This window comes from Vipera berus (assembly GCF_964194415.1).
Source record: "Vipera berus genome assembly, chromosome: 3".
Lineage (NCBI taxonomy): Eukaryota > Metazoa > Chordata > Lepidosauria > Squamata > Viperidae > Vipera > Vipera berus.
The window spans coordinates 215914112-215940975 of NC_138204.1; the positions used below are offsets into that span (position 1 = coordinate 215914112).

The 26864-nt window shown below is 49.9% G+C and overlaps 1 protein-coding gene across 4 annotated transcripts in view; it reads left to right on the forward strand.

The window, feature by feature from the left end:
* The first annotated feature begins 1455 nt into the window (after nt 1-1455).
* Nucleotides 1456-26864, forward strand: part of GFUS (GDP-L-fucose synthase) — a 31578-nt gene continuing 6169 nt past the window's right edge. The window contains exons 1-8 of one of the 4 annotated variants that reach the window (XM_081323063.1): nt 1456-1488; nt 2711-2867; nt 4717-4831; nt 8759-8887; nt 10649-10722; nt 12435-12568; nt 15026-15090; nt 17655-17721. In XM_081323063.1, coding sequence (XP_081179189.1) covers nt 2722-2867; nt 4717-4831; nt 8759-8887; nt 10649-10722; nt 12435-12568; nt 15026-15090; nt 17655-17721 — 730 coding nt within the window. In that variant the 5' untranslated portion in view covers nt 1456-1488; nt 2711-2721. Of the gene's footprint in view, nt 1489-1508; nt 1564-2710; nt 2868-4716; nt 4832-8758; nt 8888-10648; nt 10723-12434; nt 12569-15025; nt 15091-17654; nt 17722-26864 lie in introns of those variants that run through there. The other 3 variants (XM_081323064.1, XM_081323065.1, XM_081323066.1) reach the window with 3 other exon arrangements.

The following is a 26864-nucleotide window of genomic DNA, read 5'->3' on the forward strand; positions in this document are numbered from 1 at the left end:
TTTATGGCTTGTGGACTTCAACTCCCAGAATTCCTCAGCTAGGCATGCTGGCTGAGGAATTCTGGGAGTTGAAGTCCACAAGTCATGAAGGGGCCATAGTTCCCCCATGCTGGCTCAGGAATTCTGGGAGCTGAAGTCCACAAGTCATGAAGGGGCCATAGTTCCCCCATGCTGGCTCAGGAATTCTGGGAGTTGAAGTCCACAAGTCATGAAGGGGCCATAGTTCCCCCATGCTGGCTCAGGAATTCTGGGAGCTGAAGTCCACAAGTCATGAAGGGGCCATAGTTCCCCCATGCTGGCTGAGGAATTCTGGGAGTTGAAGTCCACAAGTCATGAAGGGGCCATAGTTTCCCCATGCTGGCTCAGGAATTCTGGAAGTTGAAGTTCACGAGTCATAAAAGGGCCAACTTTATCAAATTTTATTTTGTTATAATTTTAACCTTCTTTCCCTGGTTTAGGAAACAAGGCAGCAGTCTATACGTAGCTGACTTACAACCACAATGTAGTCCATCATTTCTGTTGCTAAGAAAGACCGTCGTTAAGTGAGTTTAAGCGAGCCTCCCTCCCCTCCCACTCGTGACCGTGGTGCCCAGGGTGCTGGGAGGAGGCAGATGCAGTCACGTCCCCAGGACTGCAGTACAGATAGTCCTCAGCTTACGACCACAATTGGGCCCCAAATTTCTGTTGCTAAGCAACACATCGATTAAGTAAATTTTGTCCCGTTTTTATGACCTTTCTCGCCACCGTTGTTAGGGGAATCCCTGCAGCAGTTCGGTTAGTAACCTGGCTGTTCAAGTGAACCTGGCTTCCCCATTCACTTGGCTTGCCAGAAGGTCGTAAAAGGGGGAATCACGTGACCCCGGGACAGTCATAACCACAAGTCAGTTGCCAAGCCTCCAAATTTTGATCTCGTGACCCTGGGGATGTTGCAACGGTCCTGAGTGTGAAAAAACGGTCCTCAGTCACTCTTTTTCTCCAGTGCCCTTGTAATTTTGAACGGTCACTAAACGAAGCGTCGTAAGCCGAGGACTAACCGGGTGGGAGGCTTGGAGAGGCGGCTTGGGGTGCTTTGCAGATCCCCAGAAGTGCCACCCCCCCCAAAAGGAGGCAACGGCAGGCACACACCTTCCCCACCCCACCCACCCCGGTCAGGGATGCCGGCTGCAGGATCTCTTCCCCATTCGACCGGGAGGTGGGGTGTCTGCATCGCCCACCCACTCACCCACCCACCCCCTAGCCAGGGTCCCCTTTGCAAATCGCTCGGGACCCCCCTCCCCCTCCCATAGTCCCCCTGCGGGTCCGTGCACGAAAGGAGCCTGCAAGTCGGTCCCGGCTGGTGCAGGGACGACGACCCGGGCAATTTCTCCCGGGCTGTGGACTTCAACTCCCAGAAGTCTCAGCAACGGCCGCGCGGGCCGAGGCATGCCGGGCGTTGAAGTCCACGTGGACCAGGAAGTGAACGAGGAAATTGCTGCGCGGAAAGCGAAGGTATGGAGCGGCGCTGAGCCTTACGTGTTAGGCAAAGGGGGTCGTCTGGAAGACTCTCGGAAAGGCGAGGCTGAGGTTGGGCTGTCGGGAAAAGGGGGGTGGGAGAGCTGCTTCAGCCCCTCCCTCCTTTCCCTGCCCCCAAATCCCGACTGTCTCGTTTTATGCCTTTGGGGCAGCCTTGTGTGTGTGTGTGTGTGTGTGTGTGTGTGTGTGTTTGTCTGTATGTGTGTGTGTGTGTGTGTGTGCGTGCATGCTCCTTTGTTCGGTCTACCTTACAGGGTCGTTGTGGAGGAGCAAAGGGGAGACAGGGAGAGCCTCCTGCTGGGTCAGAAGGGATTCAGATGCAACAAAATAACCAAGGGGAGGGGGTATTTGGGGGGCAGGAGCAAAATTGTGGGTTAGATTCCCCCCAACCCAACAATCGGGGTTAGGCTGGATTGTGACTCAGTGCTTTGTGTGTGTTCTCTAAACCGTGGTTCCTTGAGGGTGGGGGAAAAATTGCCCCACTGCCCCAATTTGACCTCCTAGTTAGGATAATTGAACAAACTAGGAGGGGCTGATACCCTCTTCCCCCCCATCAGAAGCAGAGAAACACCCTCGGTTTAGAAAAAAAAACTCCCTTCTGTTTGCTGAAGACCAACCTGCCTTTTCTGCCAAGGCTTTAATGATGATTAATCTTGGCCCGATTTAACCCTCTCTGGAACGCCTGTTGGAGAAAGCATCGCTCAAGGGCCGAAGACGACCCCCCCCCAAAAAACAACAACATAATCCTCTTCTTACACACACACACACACACACACACACATATACACATATATACACATAGAGGGACGCGGTGGCTCAGTGGGTTAGGACGCTGAGCTTGTCAATCAGAAGGTCGACAGTTTGGCGGGTCGAATCCTGAGTGCCGCGTAGCAGAGTGAGCGCCTGGTACTCATCCCAGCTTCTGCCAACCTAGCAGTTCGAAAGCACGTAAAAATGCAAGTAGAAAAATAGGGACCACTCCGGTGGGAAGGTAACAGCGTTCCGTGCGCCTTTGGCGTCTAGTCATGCCAGCCACTCATGCCAGCCACATGACCACGGAGACGTCCTCGGACAAGCGCTGGCTCTTCGGCTTTGAAACGGAGATGAGCACCGGCCCCTAGAGTTGGAAACGACTAGCGCGCATGTGCGGGGGAACCTTTACCTTTACCTATATACACATATATCTCCCCTCCTGCAGAACTCGTATTGATGGCCGAGTCAGGAAGGCAGAAACGGATCCTGGTGACCGGGGGCTCCGGCCTGGTGGGAAAGGCCATTCAGAAGGTGATTGGAGACGGGGAACGCCGGGTGGACGAGACGTGGATATTTGTGTCCTCTAAAGATGCTGATTTAACGTGAGTGGGTCAGGTCTTCTGCTGGACTTAAGGAAGTTCTGCTCTGGAGCAGTTCCAGGACCTGGGAGCATCTGGAGAAGACCCAGAGGTGTCTTTCTTGTTTTTCCTTTGGAGAGGTTTCGATTCCCACCCAAGAAGCTTCTTCGGCTGTGACTGGACAGTGGGGGATGGAAGGATTCTGGGAGGAGAAGTGAAACCACCGTCCAGTCAGAGCCGAAGAAGCTTCTTGGATGAGAAGCGAAACGTCTTCAAAGAAAAACAAAGGAAGTCCAGTTGGCTCCTGGAAAAGCACCTGTGGGACAACCATGACCTGGATGATGGTGAATCTCCATAGACATCTGGAGAAGACCTTTGGGTGAGGTCTAAGCTGGGTTCCTGAAGCTAGCTAGACCAGGGGTAGGCAACCTTGGCTCTTTTATGACTGGTGGACTTCAACTCCCAGAATTCTTGAGCCAGTATGGCTCAGCTTGGAAGCCTCTCCCTTTCCCCTCAGCATGTCTGGCTCAGGAATTCTGGGAGTTGAAGTCCACCAGTCATCAAGCGGCCTAGGCTTAGGCCAGGGGTAGGCAACCTTGGCTCTTTTATGACTCGTGGACTTCAACTCCCAGAGTTCCTGAGTCAGCATGGCTCAGCTTGGAAGCCTCTCCCTTTCCCCTCAGCGTGTCTGGCTCAGGAATTCTGGGAGTTGAAGTCCACCAGTCATAAAGCGGCCTAGGCTTAGGCCAGGGGTAGGCAACCTTGGCTCTTTTATGACTCGTGGACTTCAACTCCCAGAGTTCCTGAGTCAGCATGGCTCAGCTTGGAAACCTCTCCCTTTCCCCTCAGCGTGGCTGGCTCAGGAATTCTGGGAGTTGAAGTCCATGAATCATAAAAGAGCCAAGGTTGCCTACCCTACCTTGGCCATTTTTTAAGATGGGTGGACTTCAATTCCCAGAATTCTGGGAGTTGAAGTCCACCCATCTCAAAGCACTTTGGATGAGGAATTTGAGACGTTGAATCCACCCATCTTAAAGCATGGTGGCTGGGGAATTCTGGGAGTTGAAGTCCACCCCTCATTGGGCTCAATTAAGGACTACCTGTTCTTCTGTTTCTGAGTCTTTCTCTGCATCAGATAAATATTTCCTTCATGAGCTTCTGCAGAGCCCACCAAGGAAAAGTCAGGGCAGAAGCAACTGGAATAACAGAATAACGGAGTTGGAAGGGACCCCAGAGGTCTTCTAGTCCAACCCCCTGCTCCAGCCAGGTAGGCCGGGCACCCATTGAGTCCTGTGAACATTGCTTTGGTTTTACTCTCGGGACCTGGGAGCTGAAAAGGGGTCTGTGAGGTGGAGAGCTACAGATAGTCTTCGGCTTATGGCCTCAACGGAGTCCAAAATTTCTGTTGCTACATGAGACGTGTTGAGTGAGTTTTGCTCCATTTTACAACCTTGCTTGCCATAGTGGTTAAGGGAACCACTTTGGTTGTTAAAGTACTCACAGGGTTGTTAAGTGAATCTGGCTTCCCTCACTGACTTCGCTCGTCAGAACGTCGCAAAATGAGGATCGCGTGACACACACACACTGGGATGCTGCGACCGTTGTAAATACGAGCCAGTTGCTGAGTGTCTCAATTTTGATCACGGGGACACGGCCACCGTCGTAACTATGAGTCAGTTGCCAAGCGTCCAAATTTTGATCGTGTGACCACAGCGGTCGTAGGGGTGAGAAACGGCCATAAGTCCCTTTCTGTTCACTGCCGTTGTGCCTTCGAACAGTTGCTAAACAAACGGTTATAAGCCGAGGACTACCTGTAGATCCAGCCCGGCCTGGGATCCCCTACCACCCACTCCTCTTCTCTTCTCCCCTCCAGGAACGCTGCGGAGACCACCGCCCTCTTTGAGAAACACCAGCCCACCCACGTCATCCACCTGGCCGCCATCGTTGGGGGTCTCTTCAGGAACCTCAACAACAACCTGGAATTCTGGGTGAGGGTCTCGTGGACCTGACTTGTCAGCCTTTAAAAGAGGGAAGCGCTTCGTTCTGAACCCCGAACAAACTTCCGTCTCTTGGGAGTTTGGCCCAGCCGTTTCTGGGTTTTGACGGCAAGGAAACCCTGAATGTTTGCTTGTTCCAGGCTTGGGGCAAAACAAAACACAGAGTGTTTTGTGGGTTGTTGTTTTTTTCTCTCTCAAGGTAAGCGGGCAGGGCTGCTGTGTCTGGCGCCACCACCCAGCTGGCCTGTCCGAGGAAGGCCCTCGGCTTGGTTCGTGGAACGCTCCGTGCTCGCAAGCCATCTTTGCCCAGAGCAACCACGTTTGGGTCTATATCCAGAAGTAAATAGCTTCCTTTCGTTCGGTACGCTGACAGAACAGGCCTCGTTAATTTGAAGGGCTACCCTCAACCTAGGATGAGAAGGGAAACGTCTCCAAAGAAAAACAAAGTCCAGTTGCCTCTTGAAAAAGCACCTTTGGGGGAAGGATGGGAGGGAAAGAGAAAGATGGGAGGGAAAGGAAAAGAAGGATAGGAGAGAGAGACAGAGAAAGAGAAAGAAAAAGGAAGGAAGGAAAGAAGGAAGGAAGGAAGAAAGAAAGAAAGAAAGAAAGAAAGAAAGAAAGAAAGAAAGAAAGAAAGAAAGAAAGAAAGAAAGAAAGAAAGAAAGAAAGAAAGAAAGAGAAAGAGTCTGCAAGGAGGATAAATCCTTCCCTTCCCCACCGTCCAGTCAGAGCTGAAGAAGCTTCTTGGAGGAGAAGCGAAATGTCTTCAAAAGGAAAACAAAGGAAGTCCAGTTGCCTCCTGAAAAAACACCTTTGGGGGAAGGATGAAAGGGAAAGAGGGAGGAGGAAGATGGGAGGGAAAGAAGGAAGGAAGGTCTGCAAGGAGGATAAATCCTTCTATTCCCCACCATCCAGTCAGAGCTGAAGAAGCTTCTTGGAGGAGAAGCGAAACCTCTTCAAAAGGAAAACAAAGGAAGTCCAGTTGCCTCTTGAAAAAAGCGCCTTGGGGACAAAATTTCAAGCCGCCGAGTAGCTGCGGAGTCCGTCGATCCTACCCAGCCTGGGTCGTTCTAGAAAGTTCCTTTCTTTCAGCTCCTTCTCTTGATCGTTCTCATGCTTCAAAATTTACAGAAGGCTAAACTAAAGGCCCTGGGGAGGGAAGAAGCATGGAAAAGAAAAGAAAAATCAACGCTGGAGCAGTATGTACGGAGGAGGTAACACTGAGCTGTTCCTTCCAGCCAGCGGCATAATTTACTACCTGTAGAAAGAGCCTTTTTTCGGGGTTAGGCTTCTCATTTCCCAGGGCTGGATTGTTGCGTGTTGAAATATGGCGGAGGAGGAGAAGGACAAAAGGCAACAGGGATGACAGCACAGCTGGTCCTCGACTTACGACGGTCCCCTCAGTGACCACCCAAAGTTACAACGGCGCCAAAATAAAATGTGGCTTACGATTGTTTTTCACACAACCCCATGGTCACGTCATCAGAATTCAGACCCTTGGCCACCGACTCGCATTTACGATGGTTCGCAGTGCCCCGGGCGGGTCACGTGATCCCCTTTTGCGACCTTCTGACAAGCAAAGCCCATGAGGAAGCCGGATCCACTTAACGACCAGGTGACTGAGGTAACAACGGCGGTGATCCCCTTAACGACTGTGAGAAGAAAAAGGTCGTAAAATGGAAAAAATTCACTTGATCAGTGTCTCATGTAACAAAGAGAAAATTTGGTTGTAAGTCGGGGACTACCTGTCTATTGCTTTCCCTTTGGGGAAAGCTGGGAAATGTCTCCTTCAGGCCTTTTTCAGTCAGTATCCTAAGGGAGCTTCTTCCCTTTGGATGCCCCCATTCCCGCCCTTCCCAATAGAGGTAGTCCCCGACTTAACGACCACAACGGAGCCCAAAATTTCTGTTCTTAAGTGAAACATTTGTTAAGTGAATTCTGATCACGTGATCCAGAGGATGCTACCAAGGTTGTAAGTGTGAAAAACAGGCGTAAGTCCCTTTTTTCGTGCCGTTGTAACTTTGTACGGTCCCTAAATGATCTGTTGTAAGTTGAGGACTACCTGTGTAAAATAAATTAGATGGCCTGGGGTCAGTTCATTTGAAGGATCATGTCTCTCCCGTTACATCTGCTAGGGATGTGTTATGGGTCCCATTGATTAGCATTTGTCATCTGATGGGTCCACCAAAAAGGGCCTTCTCAGTGGTGGCTCTTCTCCTGGGGGTACAATCGCCCTCCCCCGCCCTGTTGCTTTTCCAAAGGGCCATAACGACGTGGCTTGATCAGTGGAACCCCAAATGGAGACGTCTAGGACAACTCACCATATGGAATTCACCGTGGCCAACTCAGTGCGGGACAAAAGTAACAGAGTAGAGTAGAGTAGAACAGAATAGAATAATAAATAGAATAGAATTAAGGAATGGAATGGAATAGAAATAGAAATAGAAATAGAAATAGAAATAGAAATAGAAATAGAATAAGAAATAGAATAGAATAGAATAGAATAGAATAGAATAGAATAGAATAGAATAGAATAGAATAGAATAGAATAGAAAATATGGAATAGAATAGAATAGGAAGCAGAAATAGAAATAGAATTAGAAATAGAATAGAATAAGAAATAGAATTAGAATAGAATAGGAAATATGGAATAGAATAGAATAGAATAGAATAGAATAGAATAGAATAGAATAGAATAGAATAGAATAGAATAGGAGCTGGAAGGGACCATGGAGGTCATCTAGTCCAGCCCCCTGTTCAGGCAGGAAGCCCTATACCATTTCAGACAAATGGCTGTCCAGTCTCTTCTTAAAAACTTCCAGTGTTGGAGCATTCACAGCTTCTGGAGGCAAGGTGTTCCGCTGATTATTTGTTTCTAACTGTCAGGAAATTTTGAAGAAACATAATTTTGAAGAATGGGTGGAACGCAATCCTGAAAGAAAGGGTGCGAAAGGAGGGATCGAATCAAATGCGAATGATAAAAATTAAAATATCTCTTTAATTGTTTTAAAGATTTAAATAAAACGGTTGCGTTGTCCCCGCTGTGAGTTGTCCCAAGGCACATTGGCCACAAGTTGTTGTCCTGTGGCGAGTGGGCCACCACAAAATTTGGCCAATATGAATTGGCTCCGGTCAGTTGTCCCATTCCGAAATGGAGACGGAGCAACCCCGTGGCTTATTTGATTGTGTTGTTGCTGATGCGGGGTGGTGGGGTGGTGGTGGTGTGATTGGACTTTTTATTTACGTGTTTTATTATTTGCTCAATTTTTTTAAAAAAAAATGTTCTAAACCGGCCAGAGGCATTGATGTCTGAGTTAGGTGGTCGTAGAAATTTGTTTAATAAATAAAATAAGTAAAGAGATGTGACCAAGGATGCTGAGCCAGGAGGGATAGAGAGACAATTTCAGCCACGAGAACATTTTACAGCAGGGATCTTCAAAGTCGGCCCTTTTATGACTTGTGGACTTCAACTCCCAGAATTCCTTAGCCAGCGTGGCTGGCTGAAGAATTCTGGAAGTTGAAGTCCGCAAGTTATGAAGGGGCCATAATTCCCCCATGCTGGTTGAGGAAATAATAATAATAATAATAATAATAATAATAATAATAATAATAATAATAATAATAATAATAATAAGAAGAAGAAGAAGAAGAAGAAGAAGAAGAAGAAGAAGTTGGAAGGGATCTTGGAGGTCATCTAGTCCAACCCCCTGCTCAGGCAGGAAACCTTATAGCATAGTTCCCCCATGCTGGTTGAGGAATTCTGGGAGTTGAAGTCCGCAAGTTATGAAGGGGCCATAGTTCCCCCATGCTGGCTGAGGAATTCTGGGAGTTGAAGTCCACAAGTCATAAAAGGGCCAAGTTTGAAGACCCCTGTTTTACAGCCTCTGATTGTGGGTCTCTCCCTTCCTGTGTCCCCAGAGGAAGAATATCCACATCAACGACAATGTCTTGCAAGCAGCATTCGAATCCGGGGTCCAGAAAGTCGTTTCCTGTCTGTCCACCTGCATATTTCCCGACAAGACCACCTACCCTATTGATGAGACCATGGTAAGGGGCCGTGCGACCCAAATTCTCCTTTCTCCACTTAACAGGTGGTCCCCAACGTATGACCACCATGGAGACCAACATTTCCACCGCTAAGCAAGACGGTTCTTAAATGAGTCTTGCCCCAATTTACGTCCTTTCTCCTTTCCGGTTTTAAGTGAATCGCTGCAGTTTTTAAGTTAGTGGTGCGGTTGTTAAGTGATTTTGCGAAGTGGGATCACGTGACCCCAGGGATGCTGCAGTGGCCGTAAGTGTGAAGAAGGTCATAAGTCACCTGTTTTTAAGTGCCACTGTAACTTCGATCCATAAAGGAATGGTTGTAAATTGAGGACTTCCTGTATTGACGTAGCTTTTTTTGCAACCCAGATTCCAAGGCATACAGGTAATCCTCGACCCAAAATTTATGTTGTTATAATAACAACAACAATAATAATAATAATACAGTTGGAAGGGACCTTGGAGGTCATCTAGTCCAACCCCCTGCTCAGGCAGGAAACCCTATACCATTTCAGACCAATGGGTGTTAAGTGAGACATTTGTTAAACGAGTTTTGCCCCATTTTACGATCTTTCTTCCCACGGTTGTTAAGTGAATCACTGCAGTTGTTCAGCCAGTAACACAGTCGTTAAGCGAATCTGCCTTCCCCACTGAGTTTGCTTGTCAGAAGATCACAAAAGGGGATCTCGTGATCCCGGGACACTGAGACCGTCATAATACGAGTCAGTTGCCACGCATCTGAATCTTCATCACGTGACCTAAGCGTGAGAAACAGTTGTAAGTCATTGTTTTCAGTGCCGTGGTAACTTTGAACGGTCACTAAACAAGCAGTTGTAACTTATTTATTTATTTATTTATTTTATTTTATTTCTATACCGCCCTTCTCCCGAAGGACTCAGGGCGGTGTACAGGGCAATACAATAAAATACAATATACAAAAGTTAAAAAATATTAAATACTACAGCCCAATTCAATAAGTTAATACAATAATATTAAAATACCCCAAACCCATCAGACCAGGCCGGCTTGTTCAAATAAGTATGTTTTTAGGTCACGTCGGAAGGAGCGAAGGTCGGGAGCCATCCGGAGCTCAACCGGTAAACGGTTCCAAAGGTCTGGCGCTTGAGGACTAACCTGCATTTTGTTCCTTAGAACTGTTTGTTTTGCAGCCTGGATATGCTGGCCTAAAATCATAACAAAGTTTTGACTGACTGGGGCACCTTAGAAAACTTTTCCAAAGTAATTTGTGTTCCAAGGAGGGCTGGGCCCATCCTAGAACCAGGAAATGCCTTTGCAAATCATTTATAATCTTTGCAACTAGTCCTGATGAGGTTAGCTAGTTGGGTCATGAAACGTCTGCAAGAAAACAACCCAGCTCAGACAGCGACAAGGACTTCACAGTTGTCATCTCCTCCTCCTCCTCCTCCTCCTCCTCCTCCTCCTCCTCCTCCTCCCCCCTCCTTCCCGCACACCACAACTGGCTGGGGAATTCTGGGAGTTGAGGTCCACCCATCTTAAAAGTTGCTGAGATGGAGAAACCCTATCCTAAATTACACTTAATTTACTTCTCCGCGTTCCTTCTAATCCTTAAATCTGGAGCCGGTCCACGTTAAGCTCTTCTCTGCCATCTTTGGTCTTCCTGCTGGCACCTCGAGGTCTCTTTGCCCAGCCCGTTGGCGGCCTTTGGGGCAGAAACGGGATTCTCCATTTTTCAGATTGTAAAACTGTCGCTCGGACTTTCTTAACTTGAAAAAACTTCCCTTCCAGATTCACAACGGCCCTCCGCACAGCTCCAACTTCGGGTACGCTTACGCCAAAAGGATGATCGACGTGCAGAACAGGTAAGTCTCACCTGGGAGGCGAGGCTAGGCCAGATTAGGAGAAGAGATCCTGCCAGGAGAAAAGCTGAGAATTGACCCTGATTTGATGGTGACCAAGATGGAGCAATTTCCCTGGGGGGGTGGGGTGAAAAGGTAGTCCTTAAGAGTTGGGATGGGGGGCAAAAAAATAGAAAAACTGGGGAAAAAATAGGGCGCTCTTTCTGTTGTTTTTTTCCCAAAGGGCTTTGGGAAAAATGGGGAAAAAAACTGTTTTTGGGTTGTTTTTTTTCAATTTTTCCTGGTTTTTTCCCCCCAGGCCTTTCTATCTCTATGTTACAAGTCTTCATTTAGTGACTGTTCCACGTTACGATGGCACTGAAAAAAATGACCCTTTTTCACACTTTACGACTGCTGCAACATCCCCAGAGTCATGAGACCAAACATTCGAGTCCTTGGCAGCTGACTCATATTTATGACGGTCGCAGGGCCCCGGGGTCATGTGATCCCCTTCTGACAAGCCATGGGGGGAGCCAGGTTCCCTCAGCAACTATGTTACAAACTTAACAACTGCAGCGCCTCACTTAACAACCGTGGCCAGAAAGGTCATAAAACAGGGCAAAACCCAAGCATTAATCATTAATCGCTACAGCAACAATTAACAACTGTCTTGTTTAGCGACAGAAAAATTGGGCTCAGTTAATAATAATAATAAAGTTGGAAGGGACCTTTGAGGTCATCTAGTCCAACCCCCTGCTCAGGCAGGAAACCCTACCATTTCAGACAAATGGCTGTCCAGTCCCTTCTTAAAAACTTCCAGTGTTGGAGCATTCACCACTTCTGGAGGCAAGGAGTTCCACTGGCTAATTGTCCTCACTGTCAGGAAGTTTCTTCTTTAATTCTAGGTTGCTTCTCTCTTAGGTTAGTTTCCATTCAACTGTGGTCATAATTCAAGGACTGTCTGTACAGGGAGTCCTCCAGTTATGACTGTTCACTTAGTGACCGTTTGAAGTTATGGTGTTCTCCCCCCCTGCCCCCAAAACAGTACTTACAACCTCGATGGGAAGTTCTGACATCTGCCCGCCTCTCCCAACCTTGCGGTCACACATATTTGGGTGTTTGGCAATTTAAAGCTGTTTGCGACGTCGCGTCATCTTGTAACCATGATTTGCAATGTTCTGGCTTGTAGCAAGAAGCGCCTATTTGTCAAGGTATTGATTTAACAGCTTACCAGCTTATGTAATGTAAGATGTAACATGTAAGATGTAGTGATGGGAATGACTCAGCAGGGTCTGTGTCCCTTTAAGAGCCTTGGTATAAAGGGAAGGCTCTGCTGATGTGTTCTGTCTTTCCCGTTTCCTGCTGTAACTGTGGTTTGTTGGATCCTGCTGTATTAGCACGTGTATGTAGATTGTCCCAGGTGTATGATATTGTAGATAGTGTAAGATAAACCACCATTCAATACAGACCACTGTTTACTCCTGGGTTATCTCGCACAATAAGACTGTGCTCTGATACTATTTTTGAACAGTAGGTGTACGTAACGACTGCTGAGCTCGCTTGACGACCACTGTAGAAAAAGAGTCACAAAATAAGACTGGTCATGTGATGACTCGCTTAACGACCGGCCCGACGTATGACCTTAATTCCAGGTTCAATGACGGTCCTAATTCTGTGCCATGAAGCACGCCAGGTGTTCTGCCCTCCCTTTCCCAATTCCTTTTCTTTTCCCCCAGGGCCTACTTCGAACAGCATGGATGCCACTTCACCGCCGCCATCCCAACAAATATCTTTGGGCCTCACGACAACTTCAGCATCGAGAATGGACACGTCCTGCCGGGCCTGATCCACAAAGTGTACCTGGCCAAGAGTGAGTGAGAGAGCAGGAAGGTGATGGGTGGGTCTGTGTGTGTCCCTTGTCCTGCCCTCTGACACAAAACAATTTGGGAGATCCAGTTTGGTCTAGTGGTTAAAGCGCCAAGGTAGAAATCAGGAGACGGTGAGTTCCAGTCCCACCTTAAGCATGAAAACCTGCTGGGTAACGTTCGGCCAATCGCTGGGAAACGGTGAGTTCTAGTCCCGCCTTAAACATGAAAACCTGCTGGGTAACGTTCGGCCAATCGCCGGGAAACGGTGAGTTCTAGTGCACCTTAGGCATGAAAACCAGCTTGGGTGCCTTTCAGCTGATCAGCAGGAAATAGTGAGTTCTACTCCCGCCTTAAGCATGAAAACCTGCTGGGCAACTTTTGGCCAGTCACCAGGTGACTGTGAGTTCTAGTGCACTTTAGGCATGAAAACCAGCTTGGGTGGCTTTGGGCCAATCACCAGGTGACTGTTAATTCTAGTCCCCCTTAGGCACGAAAAACAGCTGGGTGGCTTTGGGCCAATCACCAGGTGACTGTGAGTTCTAGTCCACCTTAGGCATGAAAACCTGCTGGGTAACTTTTGGCCAATCACCAGGTGACTGTGAGTTCTAGTGCACCTTAGGCATGAAAACCAGCTTGGGTGGCTTTGGGCCAATCACCAGGTGACTGTGAGTTCTAGTTTACCTTAGGCATGAAAAACAGCAGGGTGACTTTCAGGCGATCAGCAGGAAACGGTGAGTTGTAGTCCCGCCTTAAGCATGAAAACCTGCTGGGTAACTTTTGGCCAATCACCAGGTGACTGTGAGTTCTAGTCCCCCTTAGGCATGAAAACCAGCTTGGGTGGCTTTGGACCAATCACCAGGTGACTGTGAATTCTAGTCCCCCTTAGGCATGAAAAATAGCTGGATGGCTTTGGGCCAATCACCAGGTGACTGTGAGTTCTAGTCCACCTTAGCCATGAAAACCAGCAGGGTGACTTTCAGTTGATCAGCAGGAAATAGTGAGTTCTAGTCCCGCCTTAAGCATGAAAACCTGCTGGGTAACTTTTGGCCAATCACCAGGTGACTGTGAGTTCTAGTCCCCCTTAGGCATGAAAACCAGCTTGGGTGGCTTTGGACCAGTCACCAGGTGACTGTGAATTCTAGTCCCCCTTAGGCATGAAAAATAGCTAGGTGGCTTTGGGCCAATCACCAGGTGACTGTGAGTTCTAGTCTATTATAGGCACGAAAACCAGCTGGGTGACTTTCAGCCAATGAGCAGGAAATTTTGAGTTCTTAGTCCCTCCTTAGACATGAAAACTGTCTGGCTGACTTGAAGCCAGTCCCTCTCTCTCTCTCTCACAACCCAACCCACCTAACAGGGTTGCTGTAATAATAAAAATAACCGATTAACAGAGTTGGAAGGGACCTCGGAGGTCTTCCAGGCCAACCCTCCGCTCAAGCAGTAAAGGAAAAATAAATAAATAAATATTGCAGAGCGCCGTGGTTTGGCTCAATGGGAGACGTGGCAGGGGAGGGGCGCCTGGCGTACTCCCACCACCTCTGTGGTTTAAGAGAAGGAAAGAGAGCCGGAGAAAGGAACCAGCCAGGGCTTCTGGCTCCTTCTGGCTCCTTCCCCCCCCTCCCTCCCTCTCTCTGGGCAATCGAGGATCATCAATAAATCAAAGAAATCTCAGAGATGTGGCTGCAGGTCAGAGTCCCTGGCAGACACTCTGTCTGAGCTAGAATCCCGGCTCCGAACAAGCCAGGATTGCCAGCGCATCTGCTAAGCATTTCGCCTCCCTCTGCTCTCCTCCCTGGGCTGAATCCCACCGGCGCTGCTGGGGCTGCCAAAAAGCTCCCTTGGGTTGCATTTTGGTGCAAGCTTAGGCTGTGCAGGCTTTGAAATTGGGGCGGAGGGCGAAGCGACCCCTCTCTGCTGTCCCAGAGGGCCGTGGGAGAAGAATAATGACCCTGCAATGCAAGCAGTCCTCGGCTTACAACCATTCATTTAGTGACCAGAGTTCCAGCGGCGTTGGAAAAAGTGGCTCGTGCACCGTTTTTCACCCGAGCGTCGCAGCGTCCCCGGCGGTCGCGTGATCAAAATTCAGACGCTTGGCCCCTGACTCGTATTTGTGACGGCTGCATCTCCCGGGGTGACGTGACCCTCTTTGGCGACCTTCTGACAAGCAAAGTCGACGGGGAAAAACCAGATTCACGTAGCGACCGTGTGAAAAACTTTAACAACCGCAGGGATTGACTTAAGGACCGCGGCAAAAAGGGTCATTTTTTTCCCCCAGCGCCGTTGTAACTTCGAGCGGCCACTGAGCAAGCTGTTGTAAGCTGAGGACTGCTTGTGTTAAATAAGACAGTTAAATCGGCCTCAAAGGAGGTTTGTGGAAATGAAGTTTCCTGTGGGAAGACTTGAGGCAGGCAGGAGACGTCGTACCTGACGGCGAAACTTTCTCCGCGCTTTTCCTCCAGAGTACGGCACCGACGTCACCGTCTGGGGGACGGGAAAGCCTCGGAGGCAGTTCATTTACTCTCTGGTAAGCCCATCCGCCCCACTGCATGTCGGGGAACGGAGGGAGAAACTCAAGTTCAATCTGAGGGTGGGCAACGCGAAGGTTGACTTCAAACGGTTCCCCGAGAGTTTTTGATGCGGCTTGTCCCCAAGCAACAACTGCAACGCAGCCTCCCTGTTGCTGTTGTTTTGTCAAGCGCCAAATTGGAAATTAGGAGATTCAGGCAGTTCGAATGTGTAGAAAGATTTATTTCAGGCTTAAGCTCTTTGCCACAGCGGTCCCCAACCTTTGTGGAGTGGGGAACCATGCCAGCGCAACTAGCAGCACAACTGAAGTTCCTGCTGTTTGTAGGTAGCATCCCAGGGACACCTTACCGCAATAATAATAATAATAATAATAATAATAATAATAATAATAATAATAATAATAATAATAATAGGAAAAGGTTCCCCCGCACATGCGTGCTATTCGTTTCCGACTCTAGGGGCCGGTGCTCATCTCCGTTTCAAAGCCGAAGAGCCAGCGCTTGTCCGAGGACGTCTCCGTGGTCATGTGGCCGGCATGACTAGACCCCAAAGGCGCACGGAACGCTGTGACCTTCCCACCGTAGCGGTCCCTATTTTTCTACTTGCATTTTTTACGTGCTTTCGAACTGCTAGGTTGGCAGAAGCTGGGACGAGTAACAGGCGCTCACTCTGTTACGCGGCACTCGGGTTTTGACCCGCCGAACTGCCGACCTTCTGATCGACAAGCTCAGCGTCCTAACCCACTGAGCCACCGCGTCCCTCATAATAATAATAATAATAATAATAACAATAATAATAATAATAATAATAATAATAATAGTAGTAATATAATGTTGGAAGGGACCTTGGAGGTCATCTAGTCCAACCCCCCCGCTCAGGCAGGAAACCCTATACCATTTCGGACAAATGGCTGTCCAGTCTCTTCTTAAAAACTTCCAGCGTCGGAGCACTCACAACCTCTGGAGGCAAGGAGTTCCATTGATTCATTGTTCTCACTGTCAGGAAGTTTCTCCTTAGTTCCAGGTTGCTTCTCTCCTTGATTAGTTTCCATCTGTTGCTTCTCGTCCTGCCTTCGGGCGCTTTGGAGAATAGCTTTTACAATAGCTTTGTGGAAAACTGACCCTTCCAGTTTTTTTCAGCAAAAACGCATCTGGGTTTCGGCTCCTTCAGGCTTCTCCGCGCCAAAAGCTCTTGCAAAGGGACGGAAGGCCTGAAGCAGCGCGAGATTGCTTCCCCCGAAGCCTTGCGTCCGTTTGCAAAAGCTTTTGGCGCAGAAAAGGGAATCCTTTGGGGACACGGTCTCGTGCTCCTTCCGACTCAGCGAGGTTGCCCAGTGCTCCAAAAGCAGATTGGGTGCCCTGCGCAGGCAGCCTTGGCGAGTCAGCCAAGCTGAGCAGGGCGTGTTTGTCCCACTCAGCCTCTGCTCTCACCGCTTCACTTCTGGAGCATCAGGAGCAGGCAGCTTGACAGCCCGGCTGAGTGGCAGGAGAGGGGAACCAGGCCACGCGAGTGGTGGGCCAGGGCCCACGCACACACAGCTCTACTCACACAAGAAAGGAGCCTTTGGGGTGCCGCTTGTGCAAGTGGAGCTGTGCGCGCGCTTCGGCCCGCCGCTCACCCGGCCTGGTTGCGAGTAGGTCACGGTTGGGGACCCCTGCTCTACAAGAATCTCAACTACTAACGGCCAAGGGAAACGAGCCGGAGATAAGAGTAGAAGGAATTCACGGTGGGCTGGATTTAGATCTCTTATGGCACGCAGGGACTCGAGACTAATGACACGTTTGACCCTTCCCTCCCTCGGTCTCAGCCTGCTTACCTCCTACGCGTGTGCCAATTTAATCACTTTTTTGCGGTGGTTAAGCAAATGCTGCAATCTTTAAGGGAACCAGTGTTTCTCTCTTGTGGGACTACAGCTGGGCGTGTGCAGGCCCTGGCCCACCACTCGCGTGGGCCCAGTTCCCCTCCTCCCCCCACAGGCGGGCCGCCATGCCGCCGCCTCCCAATGCTCCAGAAGCGGAATGAATGGGACAAACACACCCAGCTCAGCTTGGCTGACTCGCTGAGGCTGCCTGCGCAGGACACCCGATCTGCTTTTGGAGCGCCGGGCAACCTCGCTGAGTCGGAAGGAGCACGAGTCCATGTCCCCAAAGGATTCTATTTTCTGCGCCAAAAGCTTTTGCAAACGGACGCAAGGCTTCGGGGGAAGCAATCCCGCGCTGCTTCAGGCCTTCCGTCCCTTTGCAAAAGCTTTTGGCGCAGAGAAGCCCGAAGAAGCCGAGACCCGGTTGCGTTTTTGCCGAAAACTGGAAGGGTCAGTTTTCCACAAAGCTATCGTAAAATGCGCTATGGTGTCCATGGGATGCTACAAACAGCGGTAAATCCAGTTGTGTTGCTAGTTACCTGAACTTTGCTCACACGAGCGCAGAGGGGGTCCAACTGTATTTGAGTCTGGGTCGCGAGTGCTCCTTTTTGGGTTGGTCGTAACTTTGAACGGTTGCTAAGCGAGCTGTCGTATGTCAAGGACTTACCTGAATTGCCAGTTTCTTCTCTGGTGCCTTTCAGGACCTGGCTCGGCTGTTCGTTTGGGTCTTAAGGGAGTACAATGAAACAGAACCCATCATCCTGTCAGGTAGGTGCCCTCCGTTCCGAAGACGGGCGGTTCAGTCCGGAGCCTCTCCTTGTTTAAAAACAAAAAAAGAAATAAATCAGATTTTGTTTTTGTGGCCACCCAGCTGCTGCCTCTCTTGCTTAATGTTTCTCACCTGCTGCTTGTGCAAACAGAGCTGTGTGCGCTTGCGTGTGCGCCTGCTGTTCACACAGAACCATTACTCCTGCCCCCGGCCGCCAAGCTGCCAATCCAGAAAGGTTGGGGAGCGCTGTTCTAAGCAACTTCCTCGCCGCTAGACAGACTCTTGCCAAACTCGAGCAAACTATTTGCATTATTAAAGGTATCTTCTGAGAAGTTCCAGGGACGAGCCCACAGGAGGAGGGGGGGGAGGAGTTGGAAAGGACTGTGGGGTCTTTGGTGCTCTCTGAGCTGGGTTGTTTTCCTGCAGATGTTTCACTACTCAACTGGGTAACATCATCAGTGCTAGAAGGGAATGGGGTCTGTGGAGAGGAGTATGGGGTCCTTGGTGCTCTCTGAGCTGGGTGGTTTTCCTGCAGATGTTTCACTACTCAACTGGGTAACATCATCAGTGCTAGAAGGGAATGGGGTCTGTGGAGAGGAGTATGGGGTCCTTGGTGCTCTCTGAGCTGGGTGGTTTTCCTGCAGATGTTTCACTACTCAACTGGGTAACATCATCAGTGCTAGAAGGGAATGGGGTCTGTGGAGAGGAGTATGGGGTCCTTGGTGCTCTCTGAGCTGGGTGGTTTTCCTGCAGATGTTTCACTACTCAACTGGGTAACATCATCAGTGCTAGAAGGGAATAGGGTCTGTGGAGAGGAGTATGGGGTCCTTGGTGCGCTCTGAGCTGGGTGGTTTTCCTGCAGATGTTTCACTACTCAACTGGGTAACATCATCAGTGCTAGAAGGGAATGGGGTCTGTGGAGAGGAGTATGGGGTCCTTGGTGCTCTCTGAGCTGGGTGGTTTTCCTGCAGATGTTTCACTACTCAACTGGGTAACATCATCAGTGCTAGAAGGGAATGGGGTCTGTGGAGAGGAGTATGGGGTCCTTGGTGCTCTCTGAGCTGGGTGGTTTTCCTGCAGATGTTTCACTACTCAACTGGGTAACATCATCAGTGCTAGAAGGGAATAGGGTCTGTGGAGAGGAGTATGGGGTCCTTGGTGCTCTCTGAGCTGGGTGGTTTTCCTGCAGATGTTTCACTACTCAACTGGGTAACATCATCAGTGCTAGAAGGGAATGGGGTCTGTGGAGAGGAGTATGGGGTCCTTGGTGCTCTCTGAGCTGGGTGGTTTTCCTGCAGATGTTTCACTACTCAACTGGGTAACATCATCAGTGCTAGAAGGGAATGGGGTCTGTGGAGAGGAGTATGGGGTCCTTGGTGCTCTCTGAGCTGGGTGGTTTTCCTGCAGATGTTTCACTACTCAACTGGGTAACATCATCAGTGCTAGAAGGGAATGGGGTCTGTGGAGAGGAGTATGGGGTCCTTGGTGCTCTCTGAGCTGGGTGGTTTTCCTGCAGATGTTTCACTACTCAACTGGGTAACATCATCAGTGCTAGAAGGGAATGGGGTCTGTGGAGAGGAGTATGGGGTCCTTGGTGCTCTCTGAGCTGGGTGGTTTTCCTGCAGATGTTTCACTACTCAACTGGGTAACATCATCAGTGCTAGAAGGGAATGGGGTCTGTGGAGAGGAGTATGGGGTCCTTGGTGCTCTCTGAGCTGGGTGGTTTTCCTGCAGATGTTTCACTACTCAACTGGGTAACATCATCAGTGCTAGAAGGGAATGGGGTCTGTGGAGAGGAGTATGGGGTCCTTGGTGCTCTCTGAGCTGGGTGGTTTTCCTGCAGATGTTTCACTACTCAACTGGGTAACATCATCAGTGCTAGAAGGGAATGGGGTCTGTGGAGAGGAGTATGGGGTCCTTGGTGCTCTCTGAGCTGGGTGGTTTTCCTGCAGATGTTTCACTACTCAACTGGGTAACATCATCAGTGCTAGAAGGGAATGGGGTCTGTGGAGAGGAGTATGGGGTCCTTGGTGCTCTCTGAGCTGGGTGGTTTTCCTGCAGATGTTTCACTACTCAACTGGGTAACATCATCAGTGCTAGAAGGGAATGGGGTCTGTGGAGAGGAGTATGGGGTCCTTGGTGCTCTCTGAGCTGGGTGGTTTTCCTGCAGATGTTTCACTACTCAACTGGGTAACATCATCAGTGCTAGAAGGGAATGGGGTCTGTGGAGAGGAGTATGGGGTCCTTGGTGCTCTCTGAGCTGGGTGGTTTTCCTGCAGATGTTTCACTACTCAACTGGGTAACATCATCAGTGCTAGAAGGGAATGGGGTCTGTGGAGAGGAGTATGGGGTCCTTGGTGCTCTCTGAGCTGGGTGGTTTTCCTGCAGATGTTTCACTACTCAACTGGGTAACATCATCAGTGCTAGAAGGGAATGGGGTCTGTGGAGAGGAGTATGGGGTCCTTGGTGCTCTCTGAGCTGGGTGGTTTTCCTGCAGATGTTTCACTACTCAACTGGGTAACATCATCAGTGCTAGAAGGGAATAGGGTCTGTGGAGAGGAGTATGGGGTCCTTGGTGCTCTCTGAGCTGGGTGGTTTTCCTGCAGATGTTTCACTACTCAACTGGGTAACATCATCAGTGCTAGAAGGGAATAGGGTCTGTGGAGAGGAGTATGGGGTCCTTGGTGCTCTCTGAGCTGGGTGGTTTTCCTGCAGATGTTTCACTACTCAACTGGGTAACATCATCAGTGCTAGAAGGGAATGGGGTCTGTGGAGAGGAGTATGGGGTCCTTGGTGCTCTCTGAGCTGGGTGGTTTTCCTGCAGATGTTTCACTACTCAACTGGGTAACATCATCAGTGCTAGAAGGGAATGGGGTCTGTGGAGAGGAGTATGGGGTCCTTGGTGCTCTCTGAGCTGGGTGGTTTTCCTGCAGATGTTTCACTACTCAACTGGGTAACATCATCAGTGCTAGAAGGGAATGGGGTCTGTGGAGAGGAGTATGGGGTCCTTGGTGCTCTCTGAGCTGGGTGGTTTTCCTGCAGATGTTTCACTACTCAACTGGGTAACATCATCAGTGCTAGAAGGGAATGGGGTCTGTGGAGAGGAGTATGGGGTCCTTGGTGCTCTCTGAGCTGGGTGGTTTTCCTGCAGATGTTTCACTACTCAACTGGGTAACATCATCAGTGCTAGAAGGGAATGGGGTCTGTGGAGAGGAGTATGGGGTCCTTGGTGCTCTCTGAGCTGGGTGGTTTTCCTGCAGATGTTTCACTACTCAACTGGGTAACATCATCAGTGCTAGAAGGGAATGGGGTCTGTGGAGAGGAGTATGGGGTCCTTGGTGCTCTCTGAGCTGGGTGGTTTTCCTGCAGATGTTTCACTACTCAACTGGGTAACATCATCAGTGCTAGAAGGGAATAGGGTCTGTGGAGAGGAGTATGGGGTCCTTGGTGCTCTCTGAGCTGGGTGGTTTTCCTGCAGATGTTTCACTACTCAACTGGGTAACATCATCAGTGCTAGAAGGGAATGGGGTCTGTGGAGAGGAGTATGGGGTCCTTGGTGCTCTCTGAGCTGGGTGGTTTTCCTGCAGATGTTTCACTACTCAACTGGGTAACATCATCAGTGCTAGAAGGGAATGGGGTCTGTGGAGAGGAGTATGGGGTCCTTGGTGCTCTCTGAGCTGGGTGGTTTTCCTGCAGATGTTTCACTACTCAACTGGGTAACATCATCAGTGCTAGAAGGGAATGGGGTCTGTGGAGAGGAGTATGGGGTCCTTGGTGCTCTCTGAGCTGGGTGGTTTTCCTGCAGATGTTTCACTACTCAACTGGGTAACATCATCAGTGCTAGAAGGGAATGGGGTCTGTGGAGAGGAGTATGGGGTCCTTGGTGCTCTCTGAGCTGGGTGGTTTTCCTGCAGATGTTTCACTACTCAACTGGGTAACATCATCAGTGCTAGAAGGGAATGGGGTCTGTGGAGAGGAGTATGGGGTCCTTGGTGCTCTCTGAGCTGGGTGGTTTTCCTGCAGATGTTTCACTACTCAACTGGGTAACATCATCAGTGCTAGAAGGGAATGGGGTCTGTGGAGAGGAGTATGGGGTCCTTGGTGCTCTCTGAGCTGGGTGGTTTTCCTGCAGATGTTTCACTACTCAACTGGGTAACATCATCAGTGCTAGAAGGGAATGGGGTCTGTGGAGAGGAGTATGGGGTCCTTGGTGCTCTCTGAGCTGGGTGGTTTTCCTGCAGATGTTTCACTACTCAACTGGGTAACATCATCAGTGCTAGAAGGGAATGGGGTCTGTGGAGAGGAGTATGGGGTCCTTGGTGCTCTCTGAGCTGGGTGGTTTTCCTGCAGATGTTTCACTACTCAACTGGGTAACATCATCAGTGCTAGAAGGGAATGGGGTCTGTGGAGAGGAGTATGGGGTCCTTGGTGCTCTCTGAGCTGGGTGGTTTTCCTGCAGATGTTTCACTACTCAACTGGGTAACATCATCAGTGCTAGAAGGGAATGGGGTCTGTGGAGAGGAGTATGGGGTCCTTGGTGCTCTCTGAGCCTGGGTGGTTTTCCTGCAGATGTTTCACTACTCAACTGGGTAACATCATCAGTGCTAGAAGGGAATGGGGTCTGTGGAGAGGAGTATGGGGTCCTTGGTGCTCTCTGAGCTGGGTGGTTTTCCTGCAGATGTTTCACTACTCAACTGGGTAACATCATCAGTGCTAGAAGGGAATGGGGTCTGTGGAGAGGAGTATGGGGTCCTTGGTGCTCTCTGAGCTGGGTGGTTTTCCTGCAGATGTTTCACTACTCAACTGGGTAACATCATCAGTGCTAGAAGGGAATTAGGGTCTGTGGAGAGGAGTATGGGGTCCTTGGTGCTCTCTGAGCTGGGTGGTTTTCCTGCAGATGTTTCACTACTCAACTGGGTAACATCATCAGTGCTAGAAGGGAATGGGGTCTGTGGAGAGGAGTATGGGGTCCTTGGTGCTCTCTGAGCTGGGTGGTTTTCCTGCAGATGTTTCACTACTCAACTGGGTAACATCATCAGTGCTAGAAGGGAATGGGGTCTGTGGAGAGGAGTATGGGGTCCTTGGTGCTCTCTGAGCTGGGTGGTTTTCCTGCAGATGTTTCACTACTCAACTGGGTAACATCATCAGTGCTAGAAGGGAATGGGGTCTGTGGAGAGGAGTATGGGGTCCTTGGTGCTCTCTGAGCTGGGTGGTTTTCCTGCAGATGTTTCACTACTCAACTGGGTAACATCATCAGTGCTAGAAGGGAATGGGGTCTGTGGAGAGGAGTATGGGGTCCTTGGTGCTCTCTGAGCTGGGTGGTTTTCCTGCAGATGTTTCACTACTCAACTGGGTAACATCATCAGTGCTAGAAGGGAATGGGGTCTGTGGAGAGGAGTATGGGGTCCTTGGTGCTCTCTGAGCTGGGTGGTTTTCCTGCAGATGTTTCACTACTCAACTGGTTAACATCATCAGTGCTAGAAGGGAATGGGGTCTGTGGAGAGGAGTATGGGGTCCTTGGTGCTCTCTGAGCTGGGTGGTTTTCCTGCAGATGTTTCACTACTCAACTGGGGTAACATCATCAGTGCTAGAAGGGAATGGGGTCTGTGGAGAGGAGTATGGGGTCCTTGGTGCTCTCTGAGCTGGGTGGTTTTCCTGCAGATGTTTCACTACTCAACTGGGTAACATCATCAGTGCTAGAAGGGAATGGGGTCTGTGGAGAGGAGTATGGGGTCCTTGGTGCTCTCTGAGCTGGGTGGTTTTCCTGCAGATGTTTCACTACTCAACTGGGTAACATCATCAGTGCTAGAAGGGAATGGGGTCTGTGGAGAGGAGTATGGGGTCCTTGGTGCTCTCTGAGCTGGGTGGTTTTCCTGCAGATGTTTCACTACTCAACTGGGTAACATCATCAGTGCTAGAAGGGAATGGGGTCTGTGGAGAGGAGTATGGGGTCCTTGGTGCTCTCTGAGCTGGGTGGTTTTCCTGCAGATGTTTCACTACTCAACTGGGTAACATCATCAGTGCTAGAAGGGAATGGGGTCTGTGGAGAGGAGTATGGGGTCCTTGGTGCTCTCTGAGCTGGGTGGTTTTCCTGCAGATGTTTCACTACTCAACTGGGTAACATCATCAGTGCTAGAAGGGAATGGGGTCTGTGGAGAGGAGTATGGGGTCCTTGGTGCTCTCTGAGCTGGGTGGTTTTCCTGCAGATGTTTCACTACTCAACTGGGTAACATCATCAGTGCTAGAAGGGAATGGGGTCTGTGGAGAGGAGTATGGGGTCCTTGGTGCTCTCTGAGCTGGGTGGTTTTCCTGCAGATGTTTCACTACTCAACTGGGTAACATCATCAGTGCTAGAAGGGAATGGGGTCTGTGGAGAGGAGTATGGGGTCCTTGGTGCTCTCTGAGCTGGGTGGTTTTCCTGCAGATGTTTCACTACTCAACTGGGTAACATCATCAGTGCTAGAAGGGAATGGGGTCTGTGGAGAGGAGTATGGGGTCCTTGGTGCTCTCTGAGCTGGGTGGTTTTCCTGCAGATGTTTCACTACTCAACTGGGTAACATCATCAGTGCTAGAAGGGAATGGGGTCTGTGGAGAGGAGTATGGGGTCCTTGGTGCTCTCTGAGCTGGGTGGTTTTCCTGCAGATGTTTCACTACTCAACTGGGTAACATCATCAGTGCTAGAAGGGAATGGGGTCTGTGGAGAGGAGTATGGGGTCCTTGGTGCTCTCTGAGCTGGGTGGTTTTCTGCAGATGTTTCACTACTCAACTGGGTAACATCATCAGTGCTAGAAGGGAATGGGGTCTGTGGAGAGGAGTATGGGGTCCTTGGTGCTCTCTGAGCTGGGTGGTTTTCCTGCAGATGTTTCACTACTCAACTGGGTAACATCATCAGTGCTAGAAGGGAATAGGGTCTGTGGAGAGGAGTATGGGGTCCTTGGTGCTCTCTGAGCTGGGTGGTTTTCCTGCAGATGTTTCACTACTCAACTGGGTAACATCATCAGTGCTAGAAGGGAATGGGGTCTGTGGAGAGGAGTATGGGGTCCTTGGTGCTCTCTGAGCTGGGTGGTTTTCCTGCAGATGTTTCACTACTCAACTGGGTAACATCATCAGTGCTAGAAGGGAATGGGGTCTGTGGAGAGGAGTATGGGGTCCTTGGTGCTCTCTGAGCTGGGTGGTTTTCCTGCAGATGTTTCACTACTCAACTGGGTAACATCATCAGTGCTAGAAGGGAATGGGGTCTGTGGAGAGGAGTATGGGGTCCTTGGTGCTCTCTGAGCTGGGTGGTTTTCCTGCAGATGTTTCACTACTCAACTGGGTAACATCATCAGTGCTAGAAGGGAATGGGGTCTGTGGAGAGGAGTATGGGGTCCTTGGTGCTCTCTGAGCTGGGTGGTTTTCCTGCAGATGTTTCACTACTCAACTGGGTAACATCATCAGTGCTAGAAGGGAATGGGGTCTGTGGAGAGGAGTATGGGGTCCTTGGTGCTCTCTGAGCTGGGTGGTTTTCCTGCAGATGTTTCACTACTCAACTGGGTAACATCATCAGTGCTAGAAGGGAATGGGGTCTGTGGAGAGGAGTATGGGGTCCTTGGTGCTCTCTGAGCTGGGTGGTTTTCCTGCAGATGTTTCACTACTCAACTGGGTAACATCATCAGTGCTAGAAGGGAATGGGGTCTGTGGAGAGGAGTATGGGGTCCTTGGTGCTCTCTGAGCTGGGTGGTTTTCCTGCAGATGTTTCACTACTCAACTGGGTAACATCATCAGTGCTAGAAGGGAATGGGGTCTGTGGAGAGGAGTATGGGGTCCTTGGTGCTCTCTGAGCTGGGTGGTTTTCCTGCAGATGTTTCACTACTCAACTGGGTAACATCATCAGTGCTAGAAGGGAATGGGGTCTGTGGAGAGGAGTATGGGGTCCTTGGTGCTCTCTGAGCTGGGTGGTTTTCCTGCAGATGTTTCACTACTCAACTGGGTAACATCATCAGTGCTAGAAGGGAATGGGGTCTGTGGAGAGGAGTATGGGGTCCTTGGTGCTCTCTGAGCTGGGTGGTTTTCCTGCAGATGTTTCACTACTCAACTGGGTAACATCATCAGTGCTAGAAGGGAATGGGGTCTGTGGAGAGGAGTATGGGGTCCTTGGTGCTCTCTGAGCTGGGTGGTTTTCCTGCAGATGTTTCACTACTCAACTGGGTAACATCATCAGTGCTAGAAGGGAATAGGGTCTGTGGAGAGGAGTATGGGGTCCTTGGTGCTCTCTGAGCTGGGTGGTTTTCCTGCAGATGTTTCACTACTCAACTGGGTAACATCATCAGTGCTAGAAGGGAATAGGGTCTGTGGAGAGGAGTATGGGGTCCTTGGTGCTCTCTGAGCTGGGTGGTTTTCCTGCAGATGTTTCACTACTCAACTGGGTAACATCATCAGTGCTAGAAGGGAATGGGGTCTGTGGAGAGGAGTATGGGGTCCTTGGTGCTCTCTGAGCTGGGTGGTTTTCCTGCAGATGTTTCACTACTCAACTGGGTAACATCATCAGTGCTAGAAGGGAATAGGGTCTGTGGAGAGGAGTATGGGGTCCTTTGGTGCTCTCTGAGCTGGGTGGTTTTCCTGCAGATGTTTCACTACTCAACTGGGTAACATCATCAGTGCTAGAAGGGAATAGGGTCTGTGGAGAGGAGTATGGGGTCCTTGGTGCTCTCTGAGCTGGGTGGTTTTCCTGCAGATGTTTCACTACTCAACTGGGTAACATCATCAGTGCTAGAAGGGAATGGGGTCTGTGGAGAGGAGTATGGGGTCCTTGGTGCTCTCTGAGCTGGGTGGTTTTCCTGCAGATGTTTCACTACTCAACTGGGTAACATCATCAGTGCTAGAAGGGAATAGGGTCTGTGGAGAGGAGTATGGGGTCCTTGGTGCTCTCTGAGCTGGGTGGTTTTCCTGCAGATGTTTCACTACTCAACTGGGTAACATCATCAGTGCTAGAAGGGAATGGGGTCTGTGGAGAGGAGTATGGGGTCCTTGGTGCTCTCTGAGCTGGGTGGTTTTCCTGCAGATGTTTCACTACTCAACTGGGTAACATCATCAGTGCTAGAAGGGAATAGGGTCTGTGGAGAGGAGTATGGGGTCCTTGGTGCGCTCTGAGCTGGGTGGTTTT